The 23,594-nt window shown below is 37.7% G+C and overlaps 1 protein-coding gene across 2 annotated transcripts in view; it reads right to left on the bottom strand.

Moving 5' to 3' along the window:
• C10H11orf87 (chromosome 10 C11orf87 homolog) overlaps window positions 1-23,594 on the bottom strand; it is a 446,639-nt gene that overhangs the window by 168,432 nt on the left and 254,613 nt on the right. For both annotated transcript variants that reach the window (XM_078339400.1, XM_078339399.1), the window contains one exon: window positions 13,613-13,700. In XM_078339400.1, coding sequence (XP_078195526.1) covers window positions 13,613-13,645 — 33 coding nt within the window. In that variant the 5' untranslated portion in view covers window positions 13,646-13,700. The remainder of the gene's footprint in view (window positions 1-13,612; window positions 13,701-23,594) is intronic.

Raw genomic sequence — 23,594 nt, 5'->3', positions numbered from 1 at the left:
AACTAGTTCAACCATTGTGGAAGACAGTGTGGCAATTCCTCAAGGACCTAGAAATAGAAATACCATTTGACCCAGCAATCCCATTACTGGGTATATACCCGAAGGATTATAAATTGTTCTATTATAAAGATACACGCACATGTATGTTCACTGCGGCACTGTTTACAATAGCAAAGACTTGGAACCAACCCAAATGCTCATCAATGATAGACTGGATAAAGAAATGTGGGACATATATACCATGAAATACTCTGCAGCCGTAAAAAAGGATGAGTTCATGTCCTTTACAGGGACATGGATGAAGCTGGAAACCATCATTCTCAGCAAACTGACACAAATACAGAGAAGCAAACACGGCATGTTCTCACTCATAAATGGGTGTTGAACAATGAGAACACATGGACACAGGGAGAGGAACATCATACACCAGGGCCTGTTGGGAGGTGAGGGTGTTAGGGGAGGGATAGCAGAGGATGGGGGTATTGGGTAGGGATAACTTTAGGAGAAATACCTAATGTAGGTGTCAGGGGGATGGATACAGCAAATCACCATGGCATGTATATACCTATGTAACAATCCTACACAATCTGCACATGTACCTCATAACTTAAAGTATAATAAAAACAAAACCAAACCAAAAAAATAAATAGCCATCATCCTGTAATCAATTAACAGGGAGTCACTGGCAATGGGCTCCATGTGCAGTAGCTCAGTCAGTTCACAGGACAAAAGGGACACATTAGGTTTGATGTGGAGCATGCTGGAAATTCTCTACACCACATTATGTTAGATGTTGCTTCTACAAACTCATAGGCAGTACAGCCCGTCACTTTGTTTTCTGTGTATTTCCCACTAATATCTAGTTTCATTGGAAGTTTAAGTTCTCACTTGCCCACGGGAACATCTGATTTGGTAAGGCTGGGGCACTAGAAACATGACTGTCATCTTAGTATTTTATGAAATTTAAATGAATTCAGAATGCATTTCTTCTATTAAATCGAGAAGACATAAGAAGAACTGTAATGTTCACTTCACCAAAGAACTAATTACTTCATATAGCTTGAGTCACATGAATTATCAGTGGACACAAAGAGTCCAGTATCTATATCCACCTCCCTGCATGTACATACTCATGCACTTGTGCAGGCAAGGACACACTGTCACGGTAAGTTACAGGAAGAACACAGCAGCCTTTCTAAGGAAAGATGCTGAAATCTGAAATTTTATCTCAGAAGAAAATAACAGCAGTTTCCAGCCATGTTACTTCTTCAGTAGTCATACTTGCACACAGATTCGAGCAGGCAACATGACCACAGGGGCCCGACCTTCTTGGAACTAATCCATTTAGTATTTTCAGAAATAGATTCGGATCAAACTACCTACTAATTCAAGTGAAGAGCCACACAAAACACACACACACACACACACACACACACACACACACACACAGGTGTTAATGGAAAGAGATCATAAGGGATTGCACTATCTGGCAAAATGCCTCACCAAGAAACCCACACACCAGTAAATATTCTAAAGCAGCCGAGTTAGCCTAGATTTGGTTTCCATGGCAATAAATACTGAATGGAGGTCTGCTACCACCTATCCTAAAAAGAAGATTCAGAAATCAGTAAAATACTTCATTTAGTAATAAAATATAATTATCAAAACCAATCACAATTACACTCACCACTGTCAATAATAACTTGTTATCTGCAATTATAGATTTTTACCCTGATTAAAAACAGAACGAAAAGAGGAATTTACAAAATCTCCAGATAGCACGGTAGTCAATTTTATGTTGAACCCCAACAGACCTACAAAAATCACAAACAGATGATTTAGGGCTGACCCCAAGCCATTATGCCTGAATTTTGACACCATGAATAGTGCAAGCATCAGAAGGGGCTATAACAATGCAGTCATCTATAGCTATGGTCTTCAGAATGTTGATTTCCCTGTAAAGAATGACCTAAGGGTATCAAGGCTGTTGCCAACAAATGCTTTGAGCATGAAGCACTTCTGACTATTTCTTTGCTAGAACTAAAATTTAACTGTCATGAGGATCGAACAACAAAGGCATCGTGCACTCATAGCTAGGAGATATTTTCCCAATGACCTATCAGTCGACTTTAACTTCCTGTACTTTTCCCTCAGGGATATACTGGAGAAGACTATATCCTAAGAGCAGAGTTCTAGAACATCTCAGATATTTAACCAGCCTCCGCTACAGAAATCACTTACATCTAATATAACAATATGTACAAAGCAAGCGTGCATTCTTTCAGGGGCAGGAACCAGGGAGAGTGGTGAGAATTATTTACAATTAACTGTATCACTTATTCAGCTTTCAGTGATTCACTACATACTTGGTCTGTGTCTGGCATGCTGCGGACACTCAGCACAAAGATGGAAAAAGGAAGCCTTTCCCTCAAGAGTTTACAGTCTAGCAGAGACTTAGGATGAAATCAAAACTTGGTGTGGCCTTCAAGGCCCTCTGGAATCTGGGATTGAGGTCCTCTGCCAGTTCGTCAGTGTCGTCTCCCTTAACCCCCCGCGACCATGTTCCAGCCATTACTGTTCTTTCTGGCTCTCTTCTTCCAGTTTTCCCACACTGTTCTCTGTGCCTACAGTGGTTTTTTCCTGTCTCTTCATCCAAATGACTCCTAGTTATCTTTCAGGTCTCAATTTATGCATCACTTTCCAGAGCCGTTAGGTTCATCCTGTCATATGGTTTCCTATTCTTCCTCTATAATAACTTTTCCCTTTAATCGTTTTCGTTTTCAGTTGTCTACCGAGCTCAAAAAGGGTTGTGATTTACTCTTCCAAGTTATCTCGTATCCCCAGATGTAAACGCTGGGTCCGGCACAAATCTCAAGTATTTGTTGGATGAATGAAATTGCTGTGCGATAGCTGAGCGAAGAACCGCTAATTACGGTAACATGGCGTGACGTTCAGCGCAGAGATGCTGCGCTTCTAATACCAGTGTTTCTTGTGATGTAGCAAGGTAGCTAAACAGATTAGAATTGATCTGAATGCCTTTCATGGAATGCGGACACTTCTATAGCGCAGGACCTATATCCAGTTCATTCACTTTCTACCCAGCAAGACTGGCTAAAACTTCTGATGGCTCAACACAAAACTGAGATTTCAGATATTCGGAATTCATGGTAATTCTCAGAGTGGATTGAAGGTTCTATGCTTCTTTAGTTATAAATGTTTACTAAGCAAGTGGTGAGGTGAGTGACTTTAATAAGCAGAACAGTTAGCTATGTTCTCAGGTATAATATACAGAACATTCAACCAAGAGTCAAAAAGTTGATTCTTTTACTAACTGCCATTAGCCAGCTCTCATGGACCTCTCTGCATCTGAATCTCCTCACCTGTAAGGTGAACAGGTCTGACTCCATGATCTCCATATAGCCCAAGCCTTCCCAGAGTCTATTAAAAAACCTATCTAATTAAAAACAAATGGTTAATGGGCTAATTATTTTAGCTAATCAAGTCTCCAAGGGCTTTTAACACAACAAACACATCCTGAAAAGCAGTTACTATATATATATATATATATTTTTTTTTTTTTTTTTTTTTTAGATGCAACCTCACACTGTTGGCCTGGCTGGAGTGCAGTGGCACCTTTTCTTATGTGGCTGCCTTAATATTTTCTTTTGTAATGTGCCTGCTCATGTCTTTTGTTCACTTCTCTTTTGGGATGACTCTTTTCCTTATTGATTCCTATGCTTTTGCTACATATGCAAATAACTTGTTTATTGAATATTTGTATTGCAAGTATCTTCTCTCAGTCTGTCTTATTAACTCTCTTAGCAGTCTTTTATAATTAAAAATCCATAATTTTATTGAACTCTAAGTTGTCAATTTGTTCTTAGTGTTTAATGCTTTCTGATGTTAAGAAATATTTGTATATCAAAAGGTCATAAAGATATATCACTGTTTCTTTTAGAAGCTTTATTGCTATGCCCTTTAGTTTGGTAGAAAGTAGGGGGTCGGCCAGGCACGGTGGCTCACGTCTGTAATCCCAGCACTTTGGGATGCTGAGGCGGGTGGATCACGAGGTCAAGAGATTGAGACCATCCCGGTCAGCATGGTGAAACCCCGTCTCTACTAAAAATACAAAAACTTAGCTGGGCATGCTGGCATGTGCCTGTAATCCCAGCTGCTCGGGAGACTGAGGCAGGAGAATTGCCTGAACCCAGGAGGCAGAGGGCGGTGAGCCGAGATCGCACCATTGCACTCCAGCCTGGGTAACAAGAGCAAAACTCCGTCTCAAAAAAAAAACGAAAGTAGGGGGTCAATATTTGATTTTTTTCTATATGGCTTTCTAATTGATCCAGTTGGAAGGATAAATCTTGGTAAGGCATCCCTTCCACAGAGCATCACCTTTATCCTACGTCAAGTGATAGTATAAGTGTAAGTATGTTTCTGGACTTCTATTCTACTTCAGTGGTTCATTTCCCTATGTGAAAATCACATTGTGTTAATTACTACACTGTTAAAAAAAAAAAGTCTTGATAATCAACAGTTTTTCAACTTTGCTCAACTTCAAGATTGTTCTGTTATTCTTGGCCCTTTGTATCTCCATATAAACTTGAGAATTTACTTCTCAGTTTCCAATAATAAATAACTTATTGGAATTTTGATAGTAATTAAGTTAAATTATAGTTCAATTTAGGAGAGTTACAACATCATTACAATATGGAGCATTCCAATCTATGAACAATCTATATATCATTCCATGTATTTATTTCATCTCTTTCAATGCTATACATTTTTTCTGTACAGAGGTTTTACAAATGTTTTGATATACTTATTCCTAGGTATTTGCTGTTATTTATACTATCTTAAATTTTATTATTCCTATATTTTATTTCTACATGTTGCAGGCATATTTAATAAAATTTATTTTGCACACTGTATATAAAATGATCATGCTAAATTTACTTATTAATTCTATAAGTTTGCCAGTGGGTTTTCAATCATGTCATCTTTGAATAGTAAGAATTTAATTCTTTTTTACTCAGTCCTTTGTACCTTGTACTTTTTTTTTTTTTTTTTTTTTTGAGACGGAGTTTCGCTCTTGTTACCCAGGCTGGAGTGCAATGGCGATCTCGGCTCACCGCAACCTCCGCCTCCTGGGTTCAGGCAATTCTCCTGCCTCAGCCTCCTGAGTAGCTGGGATTACAGGCACGAGCTACCATGCCCAGCTAATTTTTTGTATTTTTAGTAGAGACGGGGTTTCACTATGTTGACCAGGATGGTGTTGATCTCTTGACCTCGTGATCCGCCCGCCTCGGCCTCCCAAAGTGCTGGGATTACAGGCGTGAGCCACCGCGCCCGGCCCTACCTTGTACTTTTAAGTTTCATTCTATCCTGCATTTCCATGTATCCATTAGGGAGCATTTTATTCTCCATAAAAAATTCATTTCAGGATTTCTTTTACCTCAGGTCTGCTGGAACAACTGTCTCAGGTTTTGTATTTTCTGGAAATAGATTTATTTCATCTTATTTTTCACTTTTTATTCAAGTATGATATGATATAAAAAAGTGTACATATCATAATTTTATAGCTGGATGAATTTTCACAAACTGAACCAATCAGACTGCTCCAACTCCCTCAAAAGTAATTGTGATTCTGACGTCTAACAGCTTAGCTTTCCCTGTTTGAACTTTGCATAAAAAATGCAAACATGTATTTCTTTGCATTGGCTTCTTTTACTCAACATTATGGTTGTGAGATTCATCCATAGTGTTGCTTGCCATGTCCTTTATCCCCATTTCTGTTTAGTTTTCTTTTGTGATTGTATTTGGATAGTTTCCAGGTTTTGACTCTTTGAATGGTACAGCTCTAACCAATTATGTACATGTCTTTCAGTGGCTAAAGGCAGTCATCTCTGTTGGAAAGCCAACAGAGGTGCTTTGGAATGGAATTTCTGGGTTACGGAGTATGCATCATTTCATTTTTCAATACACATTTCCAAAGCAAAAATACTAATTTATACCCCCAGCACCAGAAATGCGAGTACTAATTTTTGTCATTCTCATCAACTTCTTCTAGTGCTTACCATTGTTTTCATCTTGGTCATTCTGGTGGTTGTGTAGTAGAAGATGGCAGTTTCCATTTGTATTTCCTCGATGACAAATCCAGATGAACATCTTTTCACGTATTTCTTAACCACTGGGAAGTTTCTGCTTGAATTGTTTTGTTACTGCCTATTTTTTAACTTGGGTTCTGTCTTTTTCATCTTGATTTATACAAGCTCTTTGCATGTTCCAGATATGGGTCTTTTATCAAGTATGTCTGTGGTAAACATATTCCTTGTGAAAATGTGCTCTGAAGGGAGTATAAACACAATACATAGAGTACATGTACTTTCTGTATGTATATCCTTATTCTATAAATTTTTTCCTAGTTTAAAATCATTCCTTTTATTTTTTAATTTTTAAAATATTTTGATAAAAATGAAGACACAGCCATTAATCTAACCCTACACAGGGTTAGGCATCTATATTCTATGGATTGTGTCTATACTCTCTGAATAGCACATTTTCACAAACAAAATCTTAATTTCAGTAGAGTTTAATTTACAAATTTTTTCTTTAGGATTAACATATACTATAGCTCATTGTTAGCACATTGAAATATACTCACGTGCAGCATATTTCAGTTAATGATGGAGCACATAGATGACAGTGGTCTCAGAAAAGTATAATGGAGCTAAAAACTCCTATCACCTAGTGACATCACAGCAGTAACATCATAGCACGACCTATTACTCACATGTCTGTGGTGACGCTGATGTAGACAAACATACTGCACTGCTGCTTGCACAAAAGTCTAGCACATACAATTATGTAGAGTATATAATACTCGATAATAAATGACATTAACTGCTTTACATTTTTACCATACTTTTGATCATTATTTTAGTGTATACTTTGACTTACATATATAAAAAAGTGAACTCTAAAACAGCCTCATCAGGTCCTTCAGGAAGTATTCTAGAAGAAGGCACATATCACAGGAGATGACAATCCCATACATGTTACTGCCTCTGAAGACTGTCTAGTGGGATAAGATATGAAATGAAAGAGTGAAGTTGATTATCTTGACCCTGTGTCGGGTTGGACTAATGCCTGTGTCTTCATTTTTATCAAAATATTTTAAAAAGTTAAAAGTAAATGAAAATTTTTTAACTAGAAAAATCTTATAGAATAAGGATATACACACAGAAAATATTTTTTACAATCATACAATGTGTTTCTGTTTCAAACTGAGTGTTGTAACAAAAGAGACAAAAAGTTTTCAACCATTGTGAAAGACAGTGTGGCACTTCCTCAAGGACCTAGAAATAGAAATTCCATTTGACCCAGGAATCCCATTACTGGGTATATATCCAAAGGATTATAAATCATTCTATTATAAAGACACATGCACAAGTATGTTCATAGCAGCACTGTTTACAATAGCAAAGACCTGGAACCAACCGAAATGCCCATTGACGATAGGCTGGACAAGGAAAATGTGGCACATAAACACCATGAAATACTGTGCAGCCATAAAAAGTGATGAGTTTGTGTCCTTTGTAGGGACATGAATGAATTTGGAAAGCATCATTCTCAGCAAACTGATGTAAGAAGAGAAAATCAAACACTGCATGTTCTCCCTCATAGGCAGGTGATGAACAATGAGAACACATGGACACAGGGAGGAGAGCATCACACACTGGGGTCTGTTGCCAGTGGGGAGGTGGAGAGGTTGGGGAGGGATAACATGAGGAGAAATGCCAGATGTAGGTGATGGGGAGATGGAGGCAGCAAACCACATTGCCATGTCTGTATCTATGCAACAATCCTGCATGATTTGCACATGTACCCCAGAACCTAAAGTACAATAAATAAATTTTAACAAGATCTAAAAATTTCTAAAGTAAAAACATTACAGTAAGTTAAGATTAATTTGTTATTGAAGAAAGAAAATTATTTTTTATAAATTTAGTATCACTTAAGTGTAGTGTTTATAATAGTGTACAGTAATGTCCTAGGCCTTCACATTCACTTCACTCACTAATTCACTTAGAGCAACTTCGAGGCCTGCAAGTTCCATTCATGGCAAGTGTCTTATGTAGGTGTGCCATTTTATAATATTTTATGCCATATTTTTGCTGGACCTTTTCTGGGTTTAATACACAAATATTTACCATTGCAGTACAATTGCCTACAGCATTCAGTACAATACCATGCTGTCCACGTCTGTAGCCAAGGAGCAATAGCCTCTACCATATAACCTAGATGTGCGTAGGCTATACCGTCGAGGTTTGCGTAAGTACACTCTACGATGTTTACACAACGGCAAAATCACCTAATGACACATTTCTCAGAATGCATCCCCGACTATCCACTTCATTGATCTCATATCCTACAACCTCTCTGACTTTCCTATTTCTAGAATCTTTTTGGTACCTTGTATTGCATTTTCTACATATACAATCATGTCATCTGCAAATAAGGGCAGTTTGAGTAACTATGTTTCTTCTATGGGAACAATGTCAAATGGAAGTGCTGAGAGTAACATGTATGTTTCTTCCTGATCTTAGGAACAGAGTATGCAGTCTATCTCCATTACATTACATATGATGTTAGGTGTACATCGTTAGTATTGATGCTTTCCCAGGAGAACTGGGGTTGGGGAGAAGGGAATGGAGTTGTAAGAAAAACTGAGATGCTGCATTCAAAGAGAGGGACACTTAGAGATACTGTACCTTGGGAATTAAATGTTAATGCTGTATTCTTTTTACTTACAAAGTGATGAAGATATTCTGAGAACACAGGAACAGCTTACTAGGTAACTAAAATCCATGGTCTGAGTTTAGAGAGAGAATCTAGAAGTATTTCACAGCCCCTGAGGGTTGACTGGCTAGATTCAACTGGAACAAATAATTACCAATTAAAAAAAAAAAAAGACTCTGTGAACTCAACCAGAATCTGTCATCCTCTAGAAATATATCCAAGTAATAGAAGGGATCGTGAGAGATTCATCCGCCGCCTAGACGTCATCCTTCACTGAGTTCCTTGAGCAGAGCACTCTGATGTAGACCAGGCTTCAGGAATAACCCCTGGGTACCAATCCCCTGTCTATGTCTTCCATGCGGGGTGTCATCATCATATGAACTGTACTTTAAATTCCACAAAAGCATATTCAGTTTGAGGTTCTTTTAGGTTGATGTCTCCTACCTTGCCTCTCAATGGACACTATCATTTTATTCTTCCTTACCTTACTATAGAAAACTACAATTTAATAAAAGCTTTAATTCACATTGTACTTTAACCTTGAGCTATTCAACAATGCTTTGACATCGGTAAGGCAATATTATTAGCATTTCCTTAGATATGTGGGAATGGGCCAGGAAGCTTGAGTGTTTTGTTAAGGTCACAGGCTAATAAATGAAATACCTAGGATTAAAACCCAGATAATCTGATTCTAAATGCGGTTATCTTTTCAATACATTATACTCCTTAATACCTGTTCAAACAAGAGACAGATTTAGAAACACATTCTATCCAAGGATTTTTCAAAAAGGTTTAAATCTATTTCACAAAAATGAAATCTGTTAGCTTCTACTATATACCTTACTAAGGGCCAGGAAATACGTTAAGCATTTTACATACATTTTATCCTTTATTTTCTTGAATAACCCTTAGGTAGATATTGTCCTTATTTAACAGGTGAAGACAATGTAGCTTATGATGACAAAGAACTTTCCCATGGTCACAAATCAATAGTGAAAGCAGTAGCTCCCCTTCAGCAGACTTCCTAGATAAATAAACACATTGACTTATGCTCTGACACCGTGTTGGAACGTGTTATTCTTATTGTATTCTGAAGGGTTTATATTGTCATACTCAATGCTCAAATATTTGAAGGGCATCAGGCTGAATATGCATGGCTCCAGAGAAGAACAACAGGACTAGCATAAGGAAATTGCAGTCAGATTGTGCTTCAACATAAGAAATAATCTTTTTAATAATAACATCCGTTTGAGAAATGAAGAGATAAGTGTTCTTTATCTTGTTCTCAGGGATGGCTACATAGGCAGATACACTTATCGAAACTCTAATTGTAACTTCAGGTCCATGCATTTCATTATATTTAAATTTAACATCAATTTCTTTAAAAAAATAAAGAAACTTCTTCGTGTGATAATGAGCTTCACTCAGATGTAATGCTAACCTGCCAGAGACAGAATAAGGAAGATTTCTGAATTAATTGTGGAGGTGATATCGGACAGTGTCTTCCCACTCTTCCAAACCTAAGACCTTATAATATTTTCATTGGCATATACAAAAGGGGATTTCAGGTCACTTGCAGATCTAAAACTCTTCCTTTTTTTTACTGATCACTTTTTATTCCATATTGTCTGTTCAAACATACAATGAGTTTCCAGGTAAGTTGCCTTGTGAGGATGTTTCAAGTAGTAAGAGAAGAGCCAGTGATGAGCTTGTGATGTCACTCGGTAAGCTAGCCTTTCACCTTCCCAGAGACCTCCCAGAGCGGATTTCCCTAACAAATTTCATTAGTTAACAGATTCAGCCTTAAAGACCCAGAAAAGTAGTTTTGTCTGTATATCAGAGCATATCACAATAACAAAGTTTACAAGGCTAAGAACATTGTCTTCACTATTTTTAAGTGAGAAGTAAAATTTTCAAAGATATCACACCCATTGGATCCTCCACCGGTGTTTCTTATAGCATGTCACAGGAGAAAATGGATTATAATCAGAGTGTTTATAAATAATCATGAGGTCAAAATAAAGGGTGTTGTGTGACTCAAAACTGTTATGGCATATTTGGGCAGCTTAGCTTTCAATCCTAGGGAAAATTCTGACTCTAAAACAGATTTGCATATGTTTGTTGTCCTGGTTGGTTATGGATTAATATTTTAGTTTATCTAACAGGAACTCGTTTTCTTTTTCCCAAGTTCCTACTGAGCACTGTAGTCCTCACACACTACAAAAGATGAAATCAAGTTAAAACGTTACCACACCTATAAAATGTCCAGAGAGTACTCTGTATGGTCTAGGAAACATAAAGCCATAGAAATGACATAGCCCTTGTATTAAGGATACTTGAAATCTGATAATAAAAACGGAATGAATGACATGTAATCAGCAGACAGAGATGGTGCTGAAATCAGTCCCTACTTGAAATAGAATGATGGAAAATGGAAATAAGGCTTACTGTGGCTCCCTCTGAATTCCATCTATTCTTCCACAGGAACACGTGCCTACATGTAGTTGACTCTCTTCATTTCCTTTGTATGTGCATTCTCTCAGAAGTAGGCAAATATTCATTAATTGTTGTCTATGCCAGATTCCCTGTGTCTCACAATATGTTTGACTATGAGCAATGCCAAATTAGAACATGGACACAGGAGGTAAATGCTTTTGGAGAGGAGAGAGTTCTTCATTTTCTTATGTCAAAATAGCATAAGAATGAAATACTTGTTGAGTGCCTAATGTAAGACAGGCCCCATTCTAGACATTTTAATCTTATTCAATCCTTATATGGTCTATCATATATTATCCTGACTTTATAGAGGCAACATTTGAAGTAAGGGAGATCATCGAGTAATTGATAACTGCATAATCAGTGACAAGGAAAACTAGTATTTGAACCTAGTCTATCTGATTTGAATGTTATCCTGACTCTTGCCATCTTCTAACAGTAAAATATTTTGCTTCTTAAGTAGGGAAAACCCATTGCTCCTTCAGCTGCCTGAAGGCTTTCTCTGGCACTCACTGAGGAGTTATGCACATATAAAGTGACCAGAATCATCATCCACAACCATTCACTCCCAACCACTAAATTCACTCCCAACCACTAAAATTGCTATATAATGAGATGGCAAAGCTCTAAGGTAGAATTACATGGTATTGAGTAGAATTGTAAATTGTAATTAGACAACATTGGGTAGAGTCCTATGAATAGTCCCAGCTGTGCCATAAAAACTTTACAAAGCAAAGGAAGACATAGATCTCAAGTGCCAGCTCCTGCCTTTTGGGGAAGCCACCTGCCATGGCCACTTCTCCAGAGAGCTTCCCAAAGAAAGAATGCCAAGTTTGCAAAGGCCAAATCCACACTGGGCTGGTTCAACAACCAACACGTCTGACAGACCTCCCAGTGTCTAGGAAAGAATTATCCACGAAAGGCATCTTTTCATTCCACAGACATTAGTAAACACCTACTCTAGGAAAGAGTTATCCAGGAAAGGCATCTTTGCATTCCACAGACATTAGTAAACGCCTACCCAAAGCTAGTGTTTTTTCTAGGTGCTGGGTCTGAGATAGGTTAGAGACATTCCCTTTAAGAAAGATGGACTTTTTTCTCTTTTACTATGGTCAAGTGCACTGCATCCATCCTACTCCCTATTGATTGATATAAAAGTAAATAAAATTAACACAAATCCCTGCCCTTATAGAGCTGACATTCTAGAACAGATGAACCAATAAACAAAATGCTTATTATGTCAGATGTTATTAGTACTAAGCAGGGATACTGATGTGATTACATCTCTCTCCACAGCATGAATGGGCAAGAGAGTCCCGAGGATGAAGAAATCCAAAAATTTTGGACTTCACTAAGTAATCAATGTAAACAGAGATGGGGGGAGGTAGTTAAGTAATCCTGAGGGTCCCAGTGCTGTCAGCGGCACAAGGCCTTGAGTTTTGAAGGGTCTGGTGGTCTTGTTGGGTACACGCGGAGATTTGGGAACCTCTCTTTATGTCTGACAATGGAATTAAAGATGAGAAAAGCAGTCATTTTACAGGGGAAAAATGGACTTCCACTTGAGAAAAAAAAAGTATTTAAGAATATAGGCACATATCAGCTAAAACATTCTATTAGTCCATTATAAATCTTGTATCAGTTTCCAAATTATATCACACTAATCCAAGTATCAATACATCAGTGGAACAAATTTGACAGCCCCATAATGCATTCAGAATACATGAGAACTTATAATTTAATTTTTTACTGAAGTAGAACCTACATACAACAAAGTGTCCAAATGTTAAAGATGCAAATATTTGTATCTGTTTACCACACACATGAAGATATGGGACATTTTCACCCCGGCAGTTTCCATCATGCCCATCCTCAGTCCATACACTGCCCCTACAAAGACGATCACTGTTCTGGCCTCTATCACCATTGGCTTTGCTTACCCTTGAACCTCATGTACGTGGCTTTAAATAGTACATACTCTTCTGTGTTAGTTCTCTTCCACTAATCACCAGGTCTGAAAGATTCATTCCACTGGTGCATAAAGCAGTAGTTTGCTTATTTTTCACTGTGGTACATAACACCACACAAATAGGCCACAATTAGCAAAGCTACTATTTCGGTTGTTTCTAGTTTAGAACCACTATATAAAGCATTGCTATAAACCGTTTTTCATACGTCCATTAGTAGACATTGGCATTCATTTGTTGTTATTAGTACGTAACCAGGAACAAAGCTGTTGGGACAGAGTACTCACGTTTCGCTTTGGTAGAGAGTGCCAAAGGTTGTCCAAAGTCCTTATACAAATTTAAATACTCACCAGTGAATTATTTAAGTTCCAGTTGCTCCACATTATCACCAACACGTGCTATTTTCATGTATCACGTTCAGCCATACCAGCAGGTGTTCTACATAAGGAGGAAATTAAAGGCTAATCAATAATTTCCAGTGCTTTCCATCATGTTGTAAACTATACATTTTCATTGTTTGTTTACCCGTTTTCCCCTCCCTCTCCCTATGCATATTATAGTGTAATCTCCACAGCGGCAGGATCTGTTTCGTTTACTGCTGTATCACCCACTAGAGTGATGCATGGTATAAAGTGGGTGCTTAACAAGTGAATTTATAAATAAATGATGTCGGGAATATGGATAATTAAGTAACTCCAAATCAGAGATTTACCAAAAAAAAAAAAAAACCAAATATTTGAATAAAGTTTACATACAGAGATAATCACCTGAGTATTTTTTACAATAGTACCAAATTGGAAACAGCCAAAACATTCAATGATTAGTGAATGATTAAATGCATTGAGGTACATAATATACAAAAATAATATGTGACTCTTCAAAAATAACCTTTCAGAGACTATGCAATCCATTGGTGTGCATTCCCCAATTATATTATTGCAAGAATATGTTTTAAGGAAGGAGAGAAAGAGAGACATTAATAATGTTTAGAGAATAGTTCTTTCTGGGTGACCAAATCACAAAAAGATTTTTCTTATCTTTTTCTGTATTTTCCTGAATCTCTAAAATAAGTATGTATTTCCATTGGGGGAAGATATAATTGTTTAACAAATGGTATACCGGCAAAGTTGGAGAAAGCTCATTCCTCCCAGATCTCTCTTACAACTAAAAGTCACTGGATGTATCACAATAAACAAAGAGGAAAACTCTGAAAGGCAGAGAAGGTGACTGCCTAGGGACCTTGAGCCTTAAGGAAGGATGTAATGGCAAGTCTCCAGGGTTTCCTTATGACTTTCCATATATCCACAGCAGAGAGTTCTATAAGCCTCCAACTTAGATCTGCCAATGGGCACAGACCAAAAAAAAAAAAAAAAAAAAAAAAACCTCCAAGAAAAGCTGATTCTTCCTAACTAAAAAGAAAAGGAAAATGGGGGCTTAACAACAGAAAACCATTATGGTAAAACCTGCCCTATTCCAGCCAAATACCACACACTTCTCCCTGTCCCACTACAGATTTAGAAGAACCAACCAGACAGCTAAGTTTCTACCTTACCCTCCTGTCATGTAGTATCAAGCAGTGGTGCCCCCTTCTCAATGGCATTAATGGGACCAAGCAGTGAGCTAAACTCTCATCTGATGCCAAGCAACAGGGAACGTTCTAACTCCCTGCTGGGTGGCATCAACAGAGATGAGCACAGCTGGTCTTCTACATCCCATTTTGCAGATGTTAACGACATTACAACTCCCGTGTTAGCACAGTATCAGCAGAATCTGCTGAGCTTCCACCCCCAGCCAGGCACCATCAAAACCCACCCTGTTGGTTTTAGGTGGAGCTATTTTAGCACTACATCATCTATTTCAAGGGTCAACTACAAATTCTTCTGCAGTAATAAAAATTAGAAAATCTCAGGAAGAAAGAAGGTATAAAAAAGAAGCAAATGAGAAGCAGTGGTGAGCAGAAGCTCCCATCAAAAAAAACTATAACAGCATGCGAATCTTGCACCAGCAATCAGAGCTGACGAGGTAGCTGGTGTGACCCACGGAGAGGAAGGAAGAGCAGTGTGGTGTGGCAGCCCACCTCAGAGCCATCCAGGGCAGGGGAGCCCCACTCCCCAGCCAAGGGAGGCTGTGAGTGAGCATGCTACCCAGCCTGGGAAACCTTGCTTTTCCCATGGAACTGTGCAATCCACAGATTGGAAGATCCCACTTGTGAGCCCATACCCCAGGGGCCTAGAGTCCCAGCCATGCAACTATGCAGATTCTCAACAGCCACTCGGCTAGAATCTGCTTAAACGTGCCTAGGTCCCAGGTGGAGGGGCAGCCATCACCACAGCTGCCGCTGCCTGCTGTCTAAGCCATCTGAACTCCTTAGGGGAGGGAAGCAGCCAACACTGGGACTGCTAGCTGCCTAACACGCTAAGCTCCCACGGCTGGGGAAGGATGGCAGCCATCTCTGTAGCTCTAGGCCAGCTTTTTCCCTGCTGGAGCCAGGGAGGCTGGATGGCTTGGGCCCAAATGGTATTACCCACAGCCCAACACACCAGCTATGGGAGACTGAAGCCAGAGTGTCTCTTCAGGCCTGACCCTGACCCATCCCTCCTCAATGGGTGGAGCCTCCCTGTAGCAACTCCAACTCCATCCAGGGGCTCAGGGACAGAACCCTGATATCCCTGGGCCTGAGCCCTTACCAGGAGGGGTGGCCATAGTCTCCATGGACCAACAGACTTAGTCTTTCCTTCTGAAGAATTCAAGCAGCACACATGGGTGAGTTTCTCCCCAGTGCAGGACACTCTCTTCACCAAGGACAGACAAAGTGCTTCGTTAAATGGATCCTGCTCTCATGCCACTCAACTGGGTGAGACCCTCCAACAGGGGTTGTCAGACACCCTATATAAGAGCATTCCAACTAGCATCAGGTAGGTGCTCCTTGAGGTCAGAGATCCCAGAGGAAAAAGCAGGCACCCATCTTGGCTGTTCTCCAGCCTCCTCCAGTGACATCTCCAGGCACAGAAGCAAACCAGATGAATAGGTCCTGAAGTGAACCCCAAGCAAACTTGAGCAGCCCTACAGAGGAGGGATCTGACCACTGAAAGAAAAACAAACAGAAAGAAACAACAACAGCATTGACAAAAAAAGTCCTCACAGAAAACTCATCTAAGCAGCCTCAGAGATTGAAACTAGACAAACTCATAAAGATGAGAAAGAATCAACAAAAAAATACTGAAAACCCAAAGGCCAGCTGCATATTCTCCTCCGAATGATCACAACACCTCTCTGGCAAGGGTGCAGAACTGGACGGAGAATGAGATGTTTGAATTGGCAGTAGTCATCTTCCGAAGGTGGGTAAGAGCAAACTCTACTGCACAAGATAATCAATTTCTAACCCAATGCAAAGAAGCTAAAAACCTTGATAAAAGGTACGGGAGCTGCTAACTAGAATAACCAGTTTAAAGAGAAACATAAATGGCCTCATGGAGCTGAAAAACACAGCACAAGAACCTCGTGAAGCATACACAGGTATCAATAGCTGAATCAATCAAGCAAAAAAATAAAAATAAAAAAAGAAGATCAGAGTTGGAAGACCATCTTGCTGAAATAAGGCAGGCAGGATTAGAGAACATGTCTCAAAATAACAAGACCTATTTATGACACACTCACAGCCAATATCATACTTAATCAGCAAAAGCTGGAAGCATTCCCTTTGAAAACTGGCACAAGACAAGGATGCCCTCTCTCACCACTCCTATTCAACATAGTATTGGAAGTTCTGGCCAGGGCCATCAGGTAGGAGAAGGAAATAAAGGATATTCAAATAGGAAGAGAGGAAGTCAAATTGTCTCTGTTTGCAGATGACATGATTGTGTATTTAGAAAACCCTATCATCTCAGCCCCAAAACTCCTTAAGTTGATAAGCAACTTCAGCAAGGTCTTGGAATACAAGAATCAATGTGCAAACATTATAAGCATTCCTACACACCAACAACAGACAAGCAGAGAGCCAAATCATGAATGAACTCTCATTTACAACTGCTACAAAGAGAATAAAATACCTAGGAATACATCTAACAAGGGACATAAAGGAGCTCTTCAGGGAGAACTACAAACCACTGCTCAAGGAATTAAGAGAGAGCACAAACAAATGGAAAAAAATTCCATCCCCATGGGTTGGAAGAATCAGTATAGTGAAAATGGCCATACTGCCCAAAGTAGTATATAGATTCAACTATACTACAGGGATACAGTAACCAAAACAGCATGGTATTGGTGCCAAAATAAACATACAGACCAATGGAACAGAACAGAGACCCCATAAACAACACCATACATCTACAACCAGCTGATCTTCCACAAACCTGACAAAAACAAGCAATAGGGAAAGAGTCCCTGTTTAATCAATGGTGCTGGGAAAACTGGCTAGCCATATGCAGAAAACTGAAACTGTACCCCTTCCTTACACCTTATATGACAATTAACTCAAGAGAAATTAAAGACTTAAATGTAAAACCCAAAACCATAAAAACCCTAGAAGAAAACCTAGGAAATACCATTCAGTACATAGGCATGAGCAAAGATTTCATGACAAAAACACCAAAAGCAATTGCAGCAAAAGCTAAAATTTCAAATGGGATCTAATTAAACTAAAGAGCTTCTGTACAGAAAAAACAAAAAACTATCAGAGTGAACAGGCAACCTACAAAATGAGAAATAATGTTTTCAATCTACCCATCTGTCAAAGGTCTAATATTCAGAATCTATAAGGAATTTAAACAAATTTACGAGGAAAAAAAACTCATCAAAAAGTGGGCAAAAGACATGAACAGACATTTCTCAAAAGAAGACATTTATACAGCCAACAAACATGAAAAAAAAGCTCAACATTACTGATTAGAGAAATGCAGATCAAAACGGCAATGAGATGCCATCTCATGCCAGTCAGAACAGCGATTATTAAAAAGTCAAGAAACAATAGATGCTGGTAAGGCTGTGGAGAAACAAAAATGCTTTTACACTGTTGTTAGGAATGTAAATTAGTTCAACTGTTGTGGAAGACAGTGTGCCAATTCCTCAAGAATCGAGAATCAGAAATACCATTTGACTCAGCAATCCCATTACTGGGTATATACCCAAAGGAATATAAACCATTCTACTATAAAGACACATGCACATGGATGAATCTGGAGAACGTCATCCTCAGCAAACTGACACAAGAACAGAAAATGAAACACCGCATATTCTCACTCATAGGCGGGTGATGAAAAATGAGAACACATGGACACAGAAAGGGGAGTACTAAACACTGGGGTCTATTGGGGGGAAAAGGGGAGGGCCAGTGGGAGGGGGAGGTGGGGAGGGATAGCCTGGGGAGAAATGCCAAATGTGGGTGAAGGGGAGAAGGAAAGAAAAGCACACTGCCATGTGTGTTCCTACGCAACTGTCTTGCATGCTCTGCTCATGTACCCCAAAACCTAACATCCAATAAAAAAAAAAAAGATTTCTAAACACATCAAAAAAAAAAGACACATGCACGTTTATTGCCACACTATTTACAATACTAAAGAGATAAAATAAACCCAAATGCCCATCAATGATAGAATTGATAAAGAAAATATATACATAGATACAATGGAACACTATGCTGCCATAAAAAGAAATGAGATCATGTCCTTTTCAGGAACATGGAAGCCGTTATTTTCAGCAAACTAAAACAGGAACAGAAAAGCAAACACCACGTGTTCTCACTCATAAGTGGGAGTCGAACAATGAGAACACATGGACACAGGGAAGCAAATAACACACAACAGGGCCTGTTGGGGGTTAGGGGGTGAGGGGAGGGAGGGTATCAGGACAAATAATTCATGCACATGGGGCTTAAAACTAGATGATAGGTAGATAAGGGCAGCAAATCATCATGGCACATGCACACCTATGTAACAAACCTACACATTCTGCAGATGTATCCCAAAACTGTAAGTATAATTTTTTTTAAAAAAAGAATCCAATGGAAATTGTAGAACTTAAAAATACAGTAATAAAGGCTCACAAAATAGGCTCAATAGTAGAGTGAAGAGGATAGAATCAATTAACCTCAAAACATAGGTAGAATTTATTCCATCTTGTTTGAGATCAGCCTGGGAAATATGGCAAAACCCTGTCTCTACAAACAGTAAAAAAAATTAGCCAGGCCTGGTGACTTGCACCTGTAGTCCCAACTACATGGGAGGCTGAGGTGGGAAGGTCACCTGAGTCCAGCGGGTCAAGGCTGCAGTGAGCTGAGATCATGCCACTGCACTCCTCCAGGTAACAGAGTGAGACCCTGTCTCAAAGAAAAAAAGGAAAGAAAAAAAAAAAAAAGCAAATTTATCCAATCTGAACAAAAGAGATAAAATATATAAAAATAAACAGAGCCTCAGGGACCTGTGAGATAACATGGGAGTTGATATTTATATCATCAGAATTATTGGAAAAAAGAAGGAGAGAGAGACTGAAAAAATATCAAGGAAATAATGGCTGAACAATCCCAAAATTTGGCAAACAAAACAAATAAGAAACAACATAAACCTACAGATTCAAGATGCTGAATGAACCCCAGAGAGAATAAGTGGAACGAAATACATGCTGGGACACAGAATAATTACACTTCTGCAAAATAAAGTCAAAGAAAAAAGTCTTGAAAGCAACTGGAGGGAAATGACACATTACTAGTCAGAGAATTCCAATTTAAATGGCTGCAGGTTTCCCATATGAAACCATGGAGGCCAGAAGTAAGTAACACATTTTCCAAGTACTAAAGGTAAGAACTGTCAAAAGGAGGAAATTTTGTACCTGATGAAAATGCTATTCAGGAATGAGGGGCTAATAAAACATTTTCAGATGAAAATAAACTAAGAGAATGTGTTACTAGCAAGCCTTCCCTTAAAGAATGGCTCAAAGGAACTGATAACAGAAGATTTTAAATTTCAAAGGAACAGCATATTGAAATGGCTAGAAATGGGGCAAATATAATGGTCTTTTTTATAGGTTCCTGAATCACTTGATAATTAAAAGAAAAATTATAATGCCATTTGATACGATGTTCAATGTACATAGAGAAAACACTTAGGCATTTATACTTAAAAAGCGGCAGGGTAAACTAAATGGAAGTCATCTTTGTACATTTAACTACAAGTAGACAGTGATACGTTTATATGTATATATAGAGTGTATATGTATACACACATTATATAGAATGCTGGAATATATATAGTATGTGTATATATATATATATACATATATATGTATATATACACATACACCTATACATCTATACACACTATGTATATATATGTACACACTATATATATTCCAACATATTTATAAATCTATATAGTATTTATATAATTATACATTAGTATTTATATATACATTTATTTTAAATATATATATACACACACAAGTTTGACATTTTCTTTGTATAGTTTTCTTAGTAGTTGCTGTAGGTATTACACTACATGATATACAGTGTGTGTGTATATGTAGGATATATAGTGTTTGTGTATATGTGATATATATATGTGATATATGTTATATATATATATATACCGTGATATATGTAGTATATATACAGTGATATATATGGTATATATATATACTGTTATATATAGTGTATATATACTGTTATATATACACACTCATGTGTGTAGATAGCATGTATGTGTGTATATATACATATGTGAGTATATACAGTGCATATACATATATGTGTATATGCATGGTGTGTATAGATATACACCTAGCAATAGCATGTATGTGTGTATATATATACATACTTGAGTATATATGGTGTACATACATACATACATACAGTGTATATATATACATACACACACACACAAACACACACACACCTATAGCAACTACTAAGAAAACAATACAAAGCAAATACTAAAAAATACTATATATAAATCAGGATGGAATCCTAAAAATTGCCCAAGTATCCCACAGGAATGTAAGAAAAAACAAAGAGGAAGAAAAAGCAGGACCAACAGAAAACAAAAGCTAATAATAAAATGGGAGACTTAAGCACTAACAACTAGATAATCACATCAAATTTAAGTGGGCTAAATACACTGATGAAAATGTATTGGCAGAGTAGATAAAAAGATGATACAACAATACGCTGTCTATGAAATTCACTTCAAAGACATAGTTTGTAAGTGAACAATTGAAAACAGATACATCATGCAGACAGTAATCTAAAAAAGCAGAAGTCACTATATTAACATCAAATGAGGGAGATTTCAAACAAAAGAAAAGACACAAAGAGGAATATTACATAATGATAAAAGGATCAATCCAGGTGAACATAATAATACTAGTGTGCACGTGCCAAACAACAGAGCCTTAAAATACATGAAGCCAAAACTAATACAGCTGAAAAGAGAAATAGACAAATCCAAAATTATAGCTGATAATTCTCTATCTTACTCTCAAGGAAATGACAGAACCACCAGATAGAAAATCAGCAAGAATATAGAATTGCACAACACAACTAACCAATAAGATCTAATTGGCATACAGAGAACACTTCAGACAAAAGTAGCAGAATATTTTTGTTTTCAAGTAGTCCAGAACATTCACCAGGATAGTGCAAGTTCTCAACCATAAAACAAACATCAGCAAATTAAGAAATCTTGAATTTATATAAAGTATGTTTTTTGACCATAATGGAATCAAACTAGAAATCAATGACAGAAATACATTAGAAAAACCTCCAAATAATTGGAAATTAAACAACATACTTCTAAATAATCCATGGGCTAAATAAGAAATCCCAAGGGACATTTTTAAAAATACAGGCACCTGGATAAAAATTAAAATACATGTATCAAAATATGTGGGATACAGTTAAAGAAGTGCTAAGACAAAAATTTATAGTAATAAATGTTTACATTAGAAAAGAGGAAAAGCCTCAAATCAATAACAAAGTTTCAATTTAAGAAACTAGAAGGGCCAGGCACGGTGGGGCTCATGCCTGTAATCCCAGCACTTTGGGAGGCCAAGGCGGGTGGATCACGAGGTCAAGAGATCAAGACCATCCTGGTCAACATGGTGAAACCCCGTCTCTACTAAAAATACAAAAAAATTAGCTGGGCATGGTGGCGCGTGCCTGTAATCCCAGCTACTCAGGAGGCTGAGGCAGGAGAATTGCCTGAACCCAGGAGGCGGAGGTTGCGGTGAGCCGAGATCATGCCATTGCACTCCAGCCTGGGTAACAACAGCGAAACTCTGTCTCAAAAAAAGAAAAGAAAAGAAACGAAACTAGAAAAAGAAGAGTAACATAAGCACAGACCAGACAAAAGGAAGAACATAAGAATGAGCAGAAACAAATGAAATGTAAAACATGAAAAAAATAGATAATGTCAATTATCAGAAAAAAAATCCTCTATGCCTTATTTATTGAGAGTTATTATAAAAAGACATTCAACTTTGCCAAATGCTTTTCCTTTATCTATTGAGATAGTCATGTTATTTTTATCTTCATTCTACTAATGCAGTGTAACAGGTTCATTGATTTGTGGATGGTGAACCATTGTTGCATCTCAGAAATAAATCTCATTTGATCATGGTGTATAATGCTTTTAATGTGTAGTTGAATTCAGTTTGCAAGTATTTTGTTGAGGATTTTTACATTTGCGTTTATCAGGGATACTGGCCTGTATTTTTGTTGTTGTTATGTCCCTAGATGGCACTAGAATTAAGGTAACTCTGGCTTCATAAAATGATTTGAAAGTAATATCTTCTCTTCAATCTTTTGTAAGAGTTTGAGAAGGATTGGTATTAGTTCATCTTTAATGTTTGATAGAAGTCTGCCATGAAGCCATCTGAGTGAAGATCCTGGTCTCTTCTTTGATGGGAGATTTTTTATTACTGATTGAATCTCCTTACTCATGATTGGTCTGTCCATGTTCTATTTATTAACAATTCACTTTTGATAGGTTGTATCTTTCTAGGAATTTATTCATTTCTTCTAGGTTATCCAGCTTGTTGGCATTTAATTGTTCATGGTAGTCTCTTCGAATGTTTTATATTTCTATAATATCAGTTGTAATGTGTCCTCTTTTATTTATAATTTTGAGTTTCTTCTTTTTCTTACTTATTCTAGCCAAGAGTTTGTCAATTTTACTTATCTTTTCAAAAAACAAATTCTAAGTTTTTATTTTTCCCATTGCTTTTCTAGTCTCTAATTTACTTCTGTTTTGATTTTGCTACTTTTTTCTCTACTAATTTTGGATTTATCTTGGGTTCGTTTTCCAGTTTATTAAGGTTTAAATTTAGGTTTCTTACGTGAAATCT

The sequence above is a fragment of the Callithrix jacchus genome, chromosome 10 (assembly GCF_049354715.1).
Source record: "Callithrix jacchus isolate 240 chromosome 10, calJac240_pri, whole genome shotgun sequence".
Lineage (NCBI taxonomy): Eukaryota > Metazoa > Chordata > Mammalia > Primates > Cebidae > Callithrix > Callithrix jacchus.
This window is presented reverse-complemented; position numbering and strand designations above follow the sequence as displayed.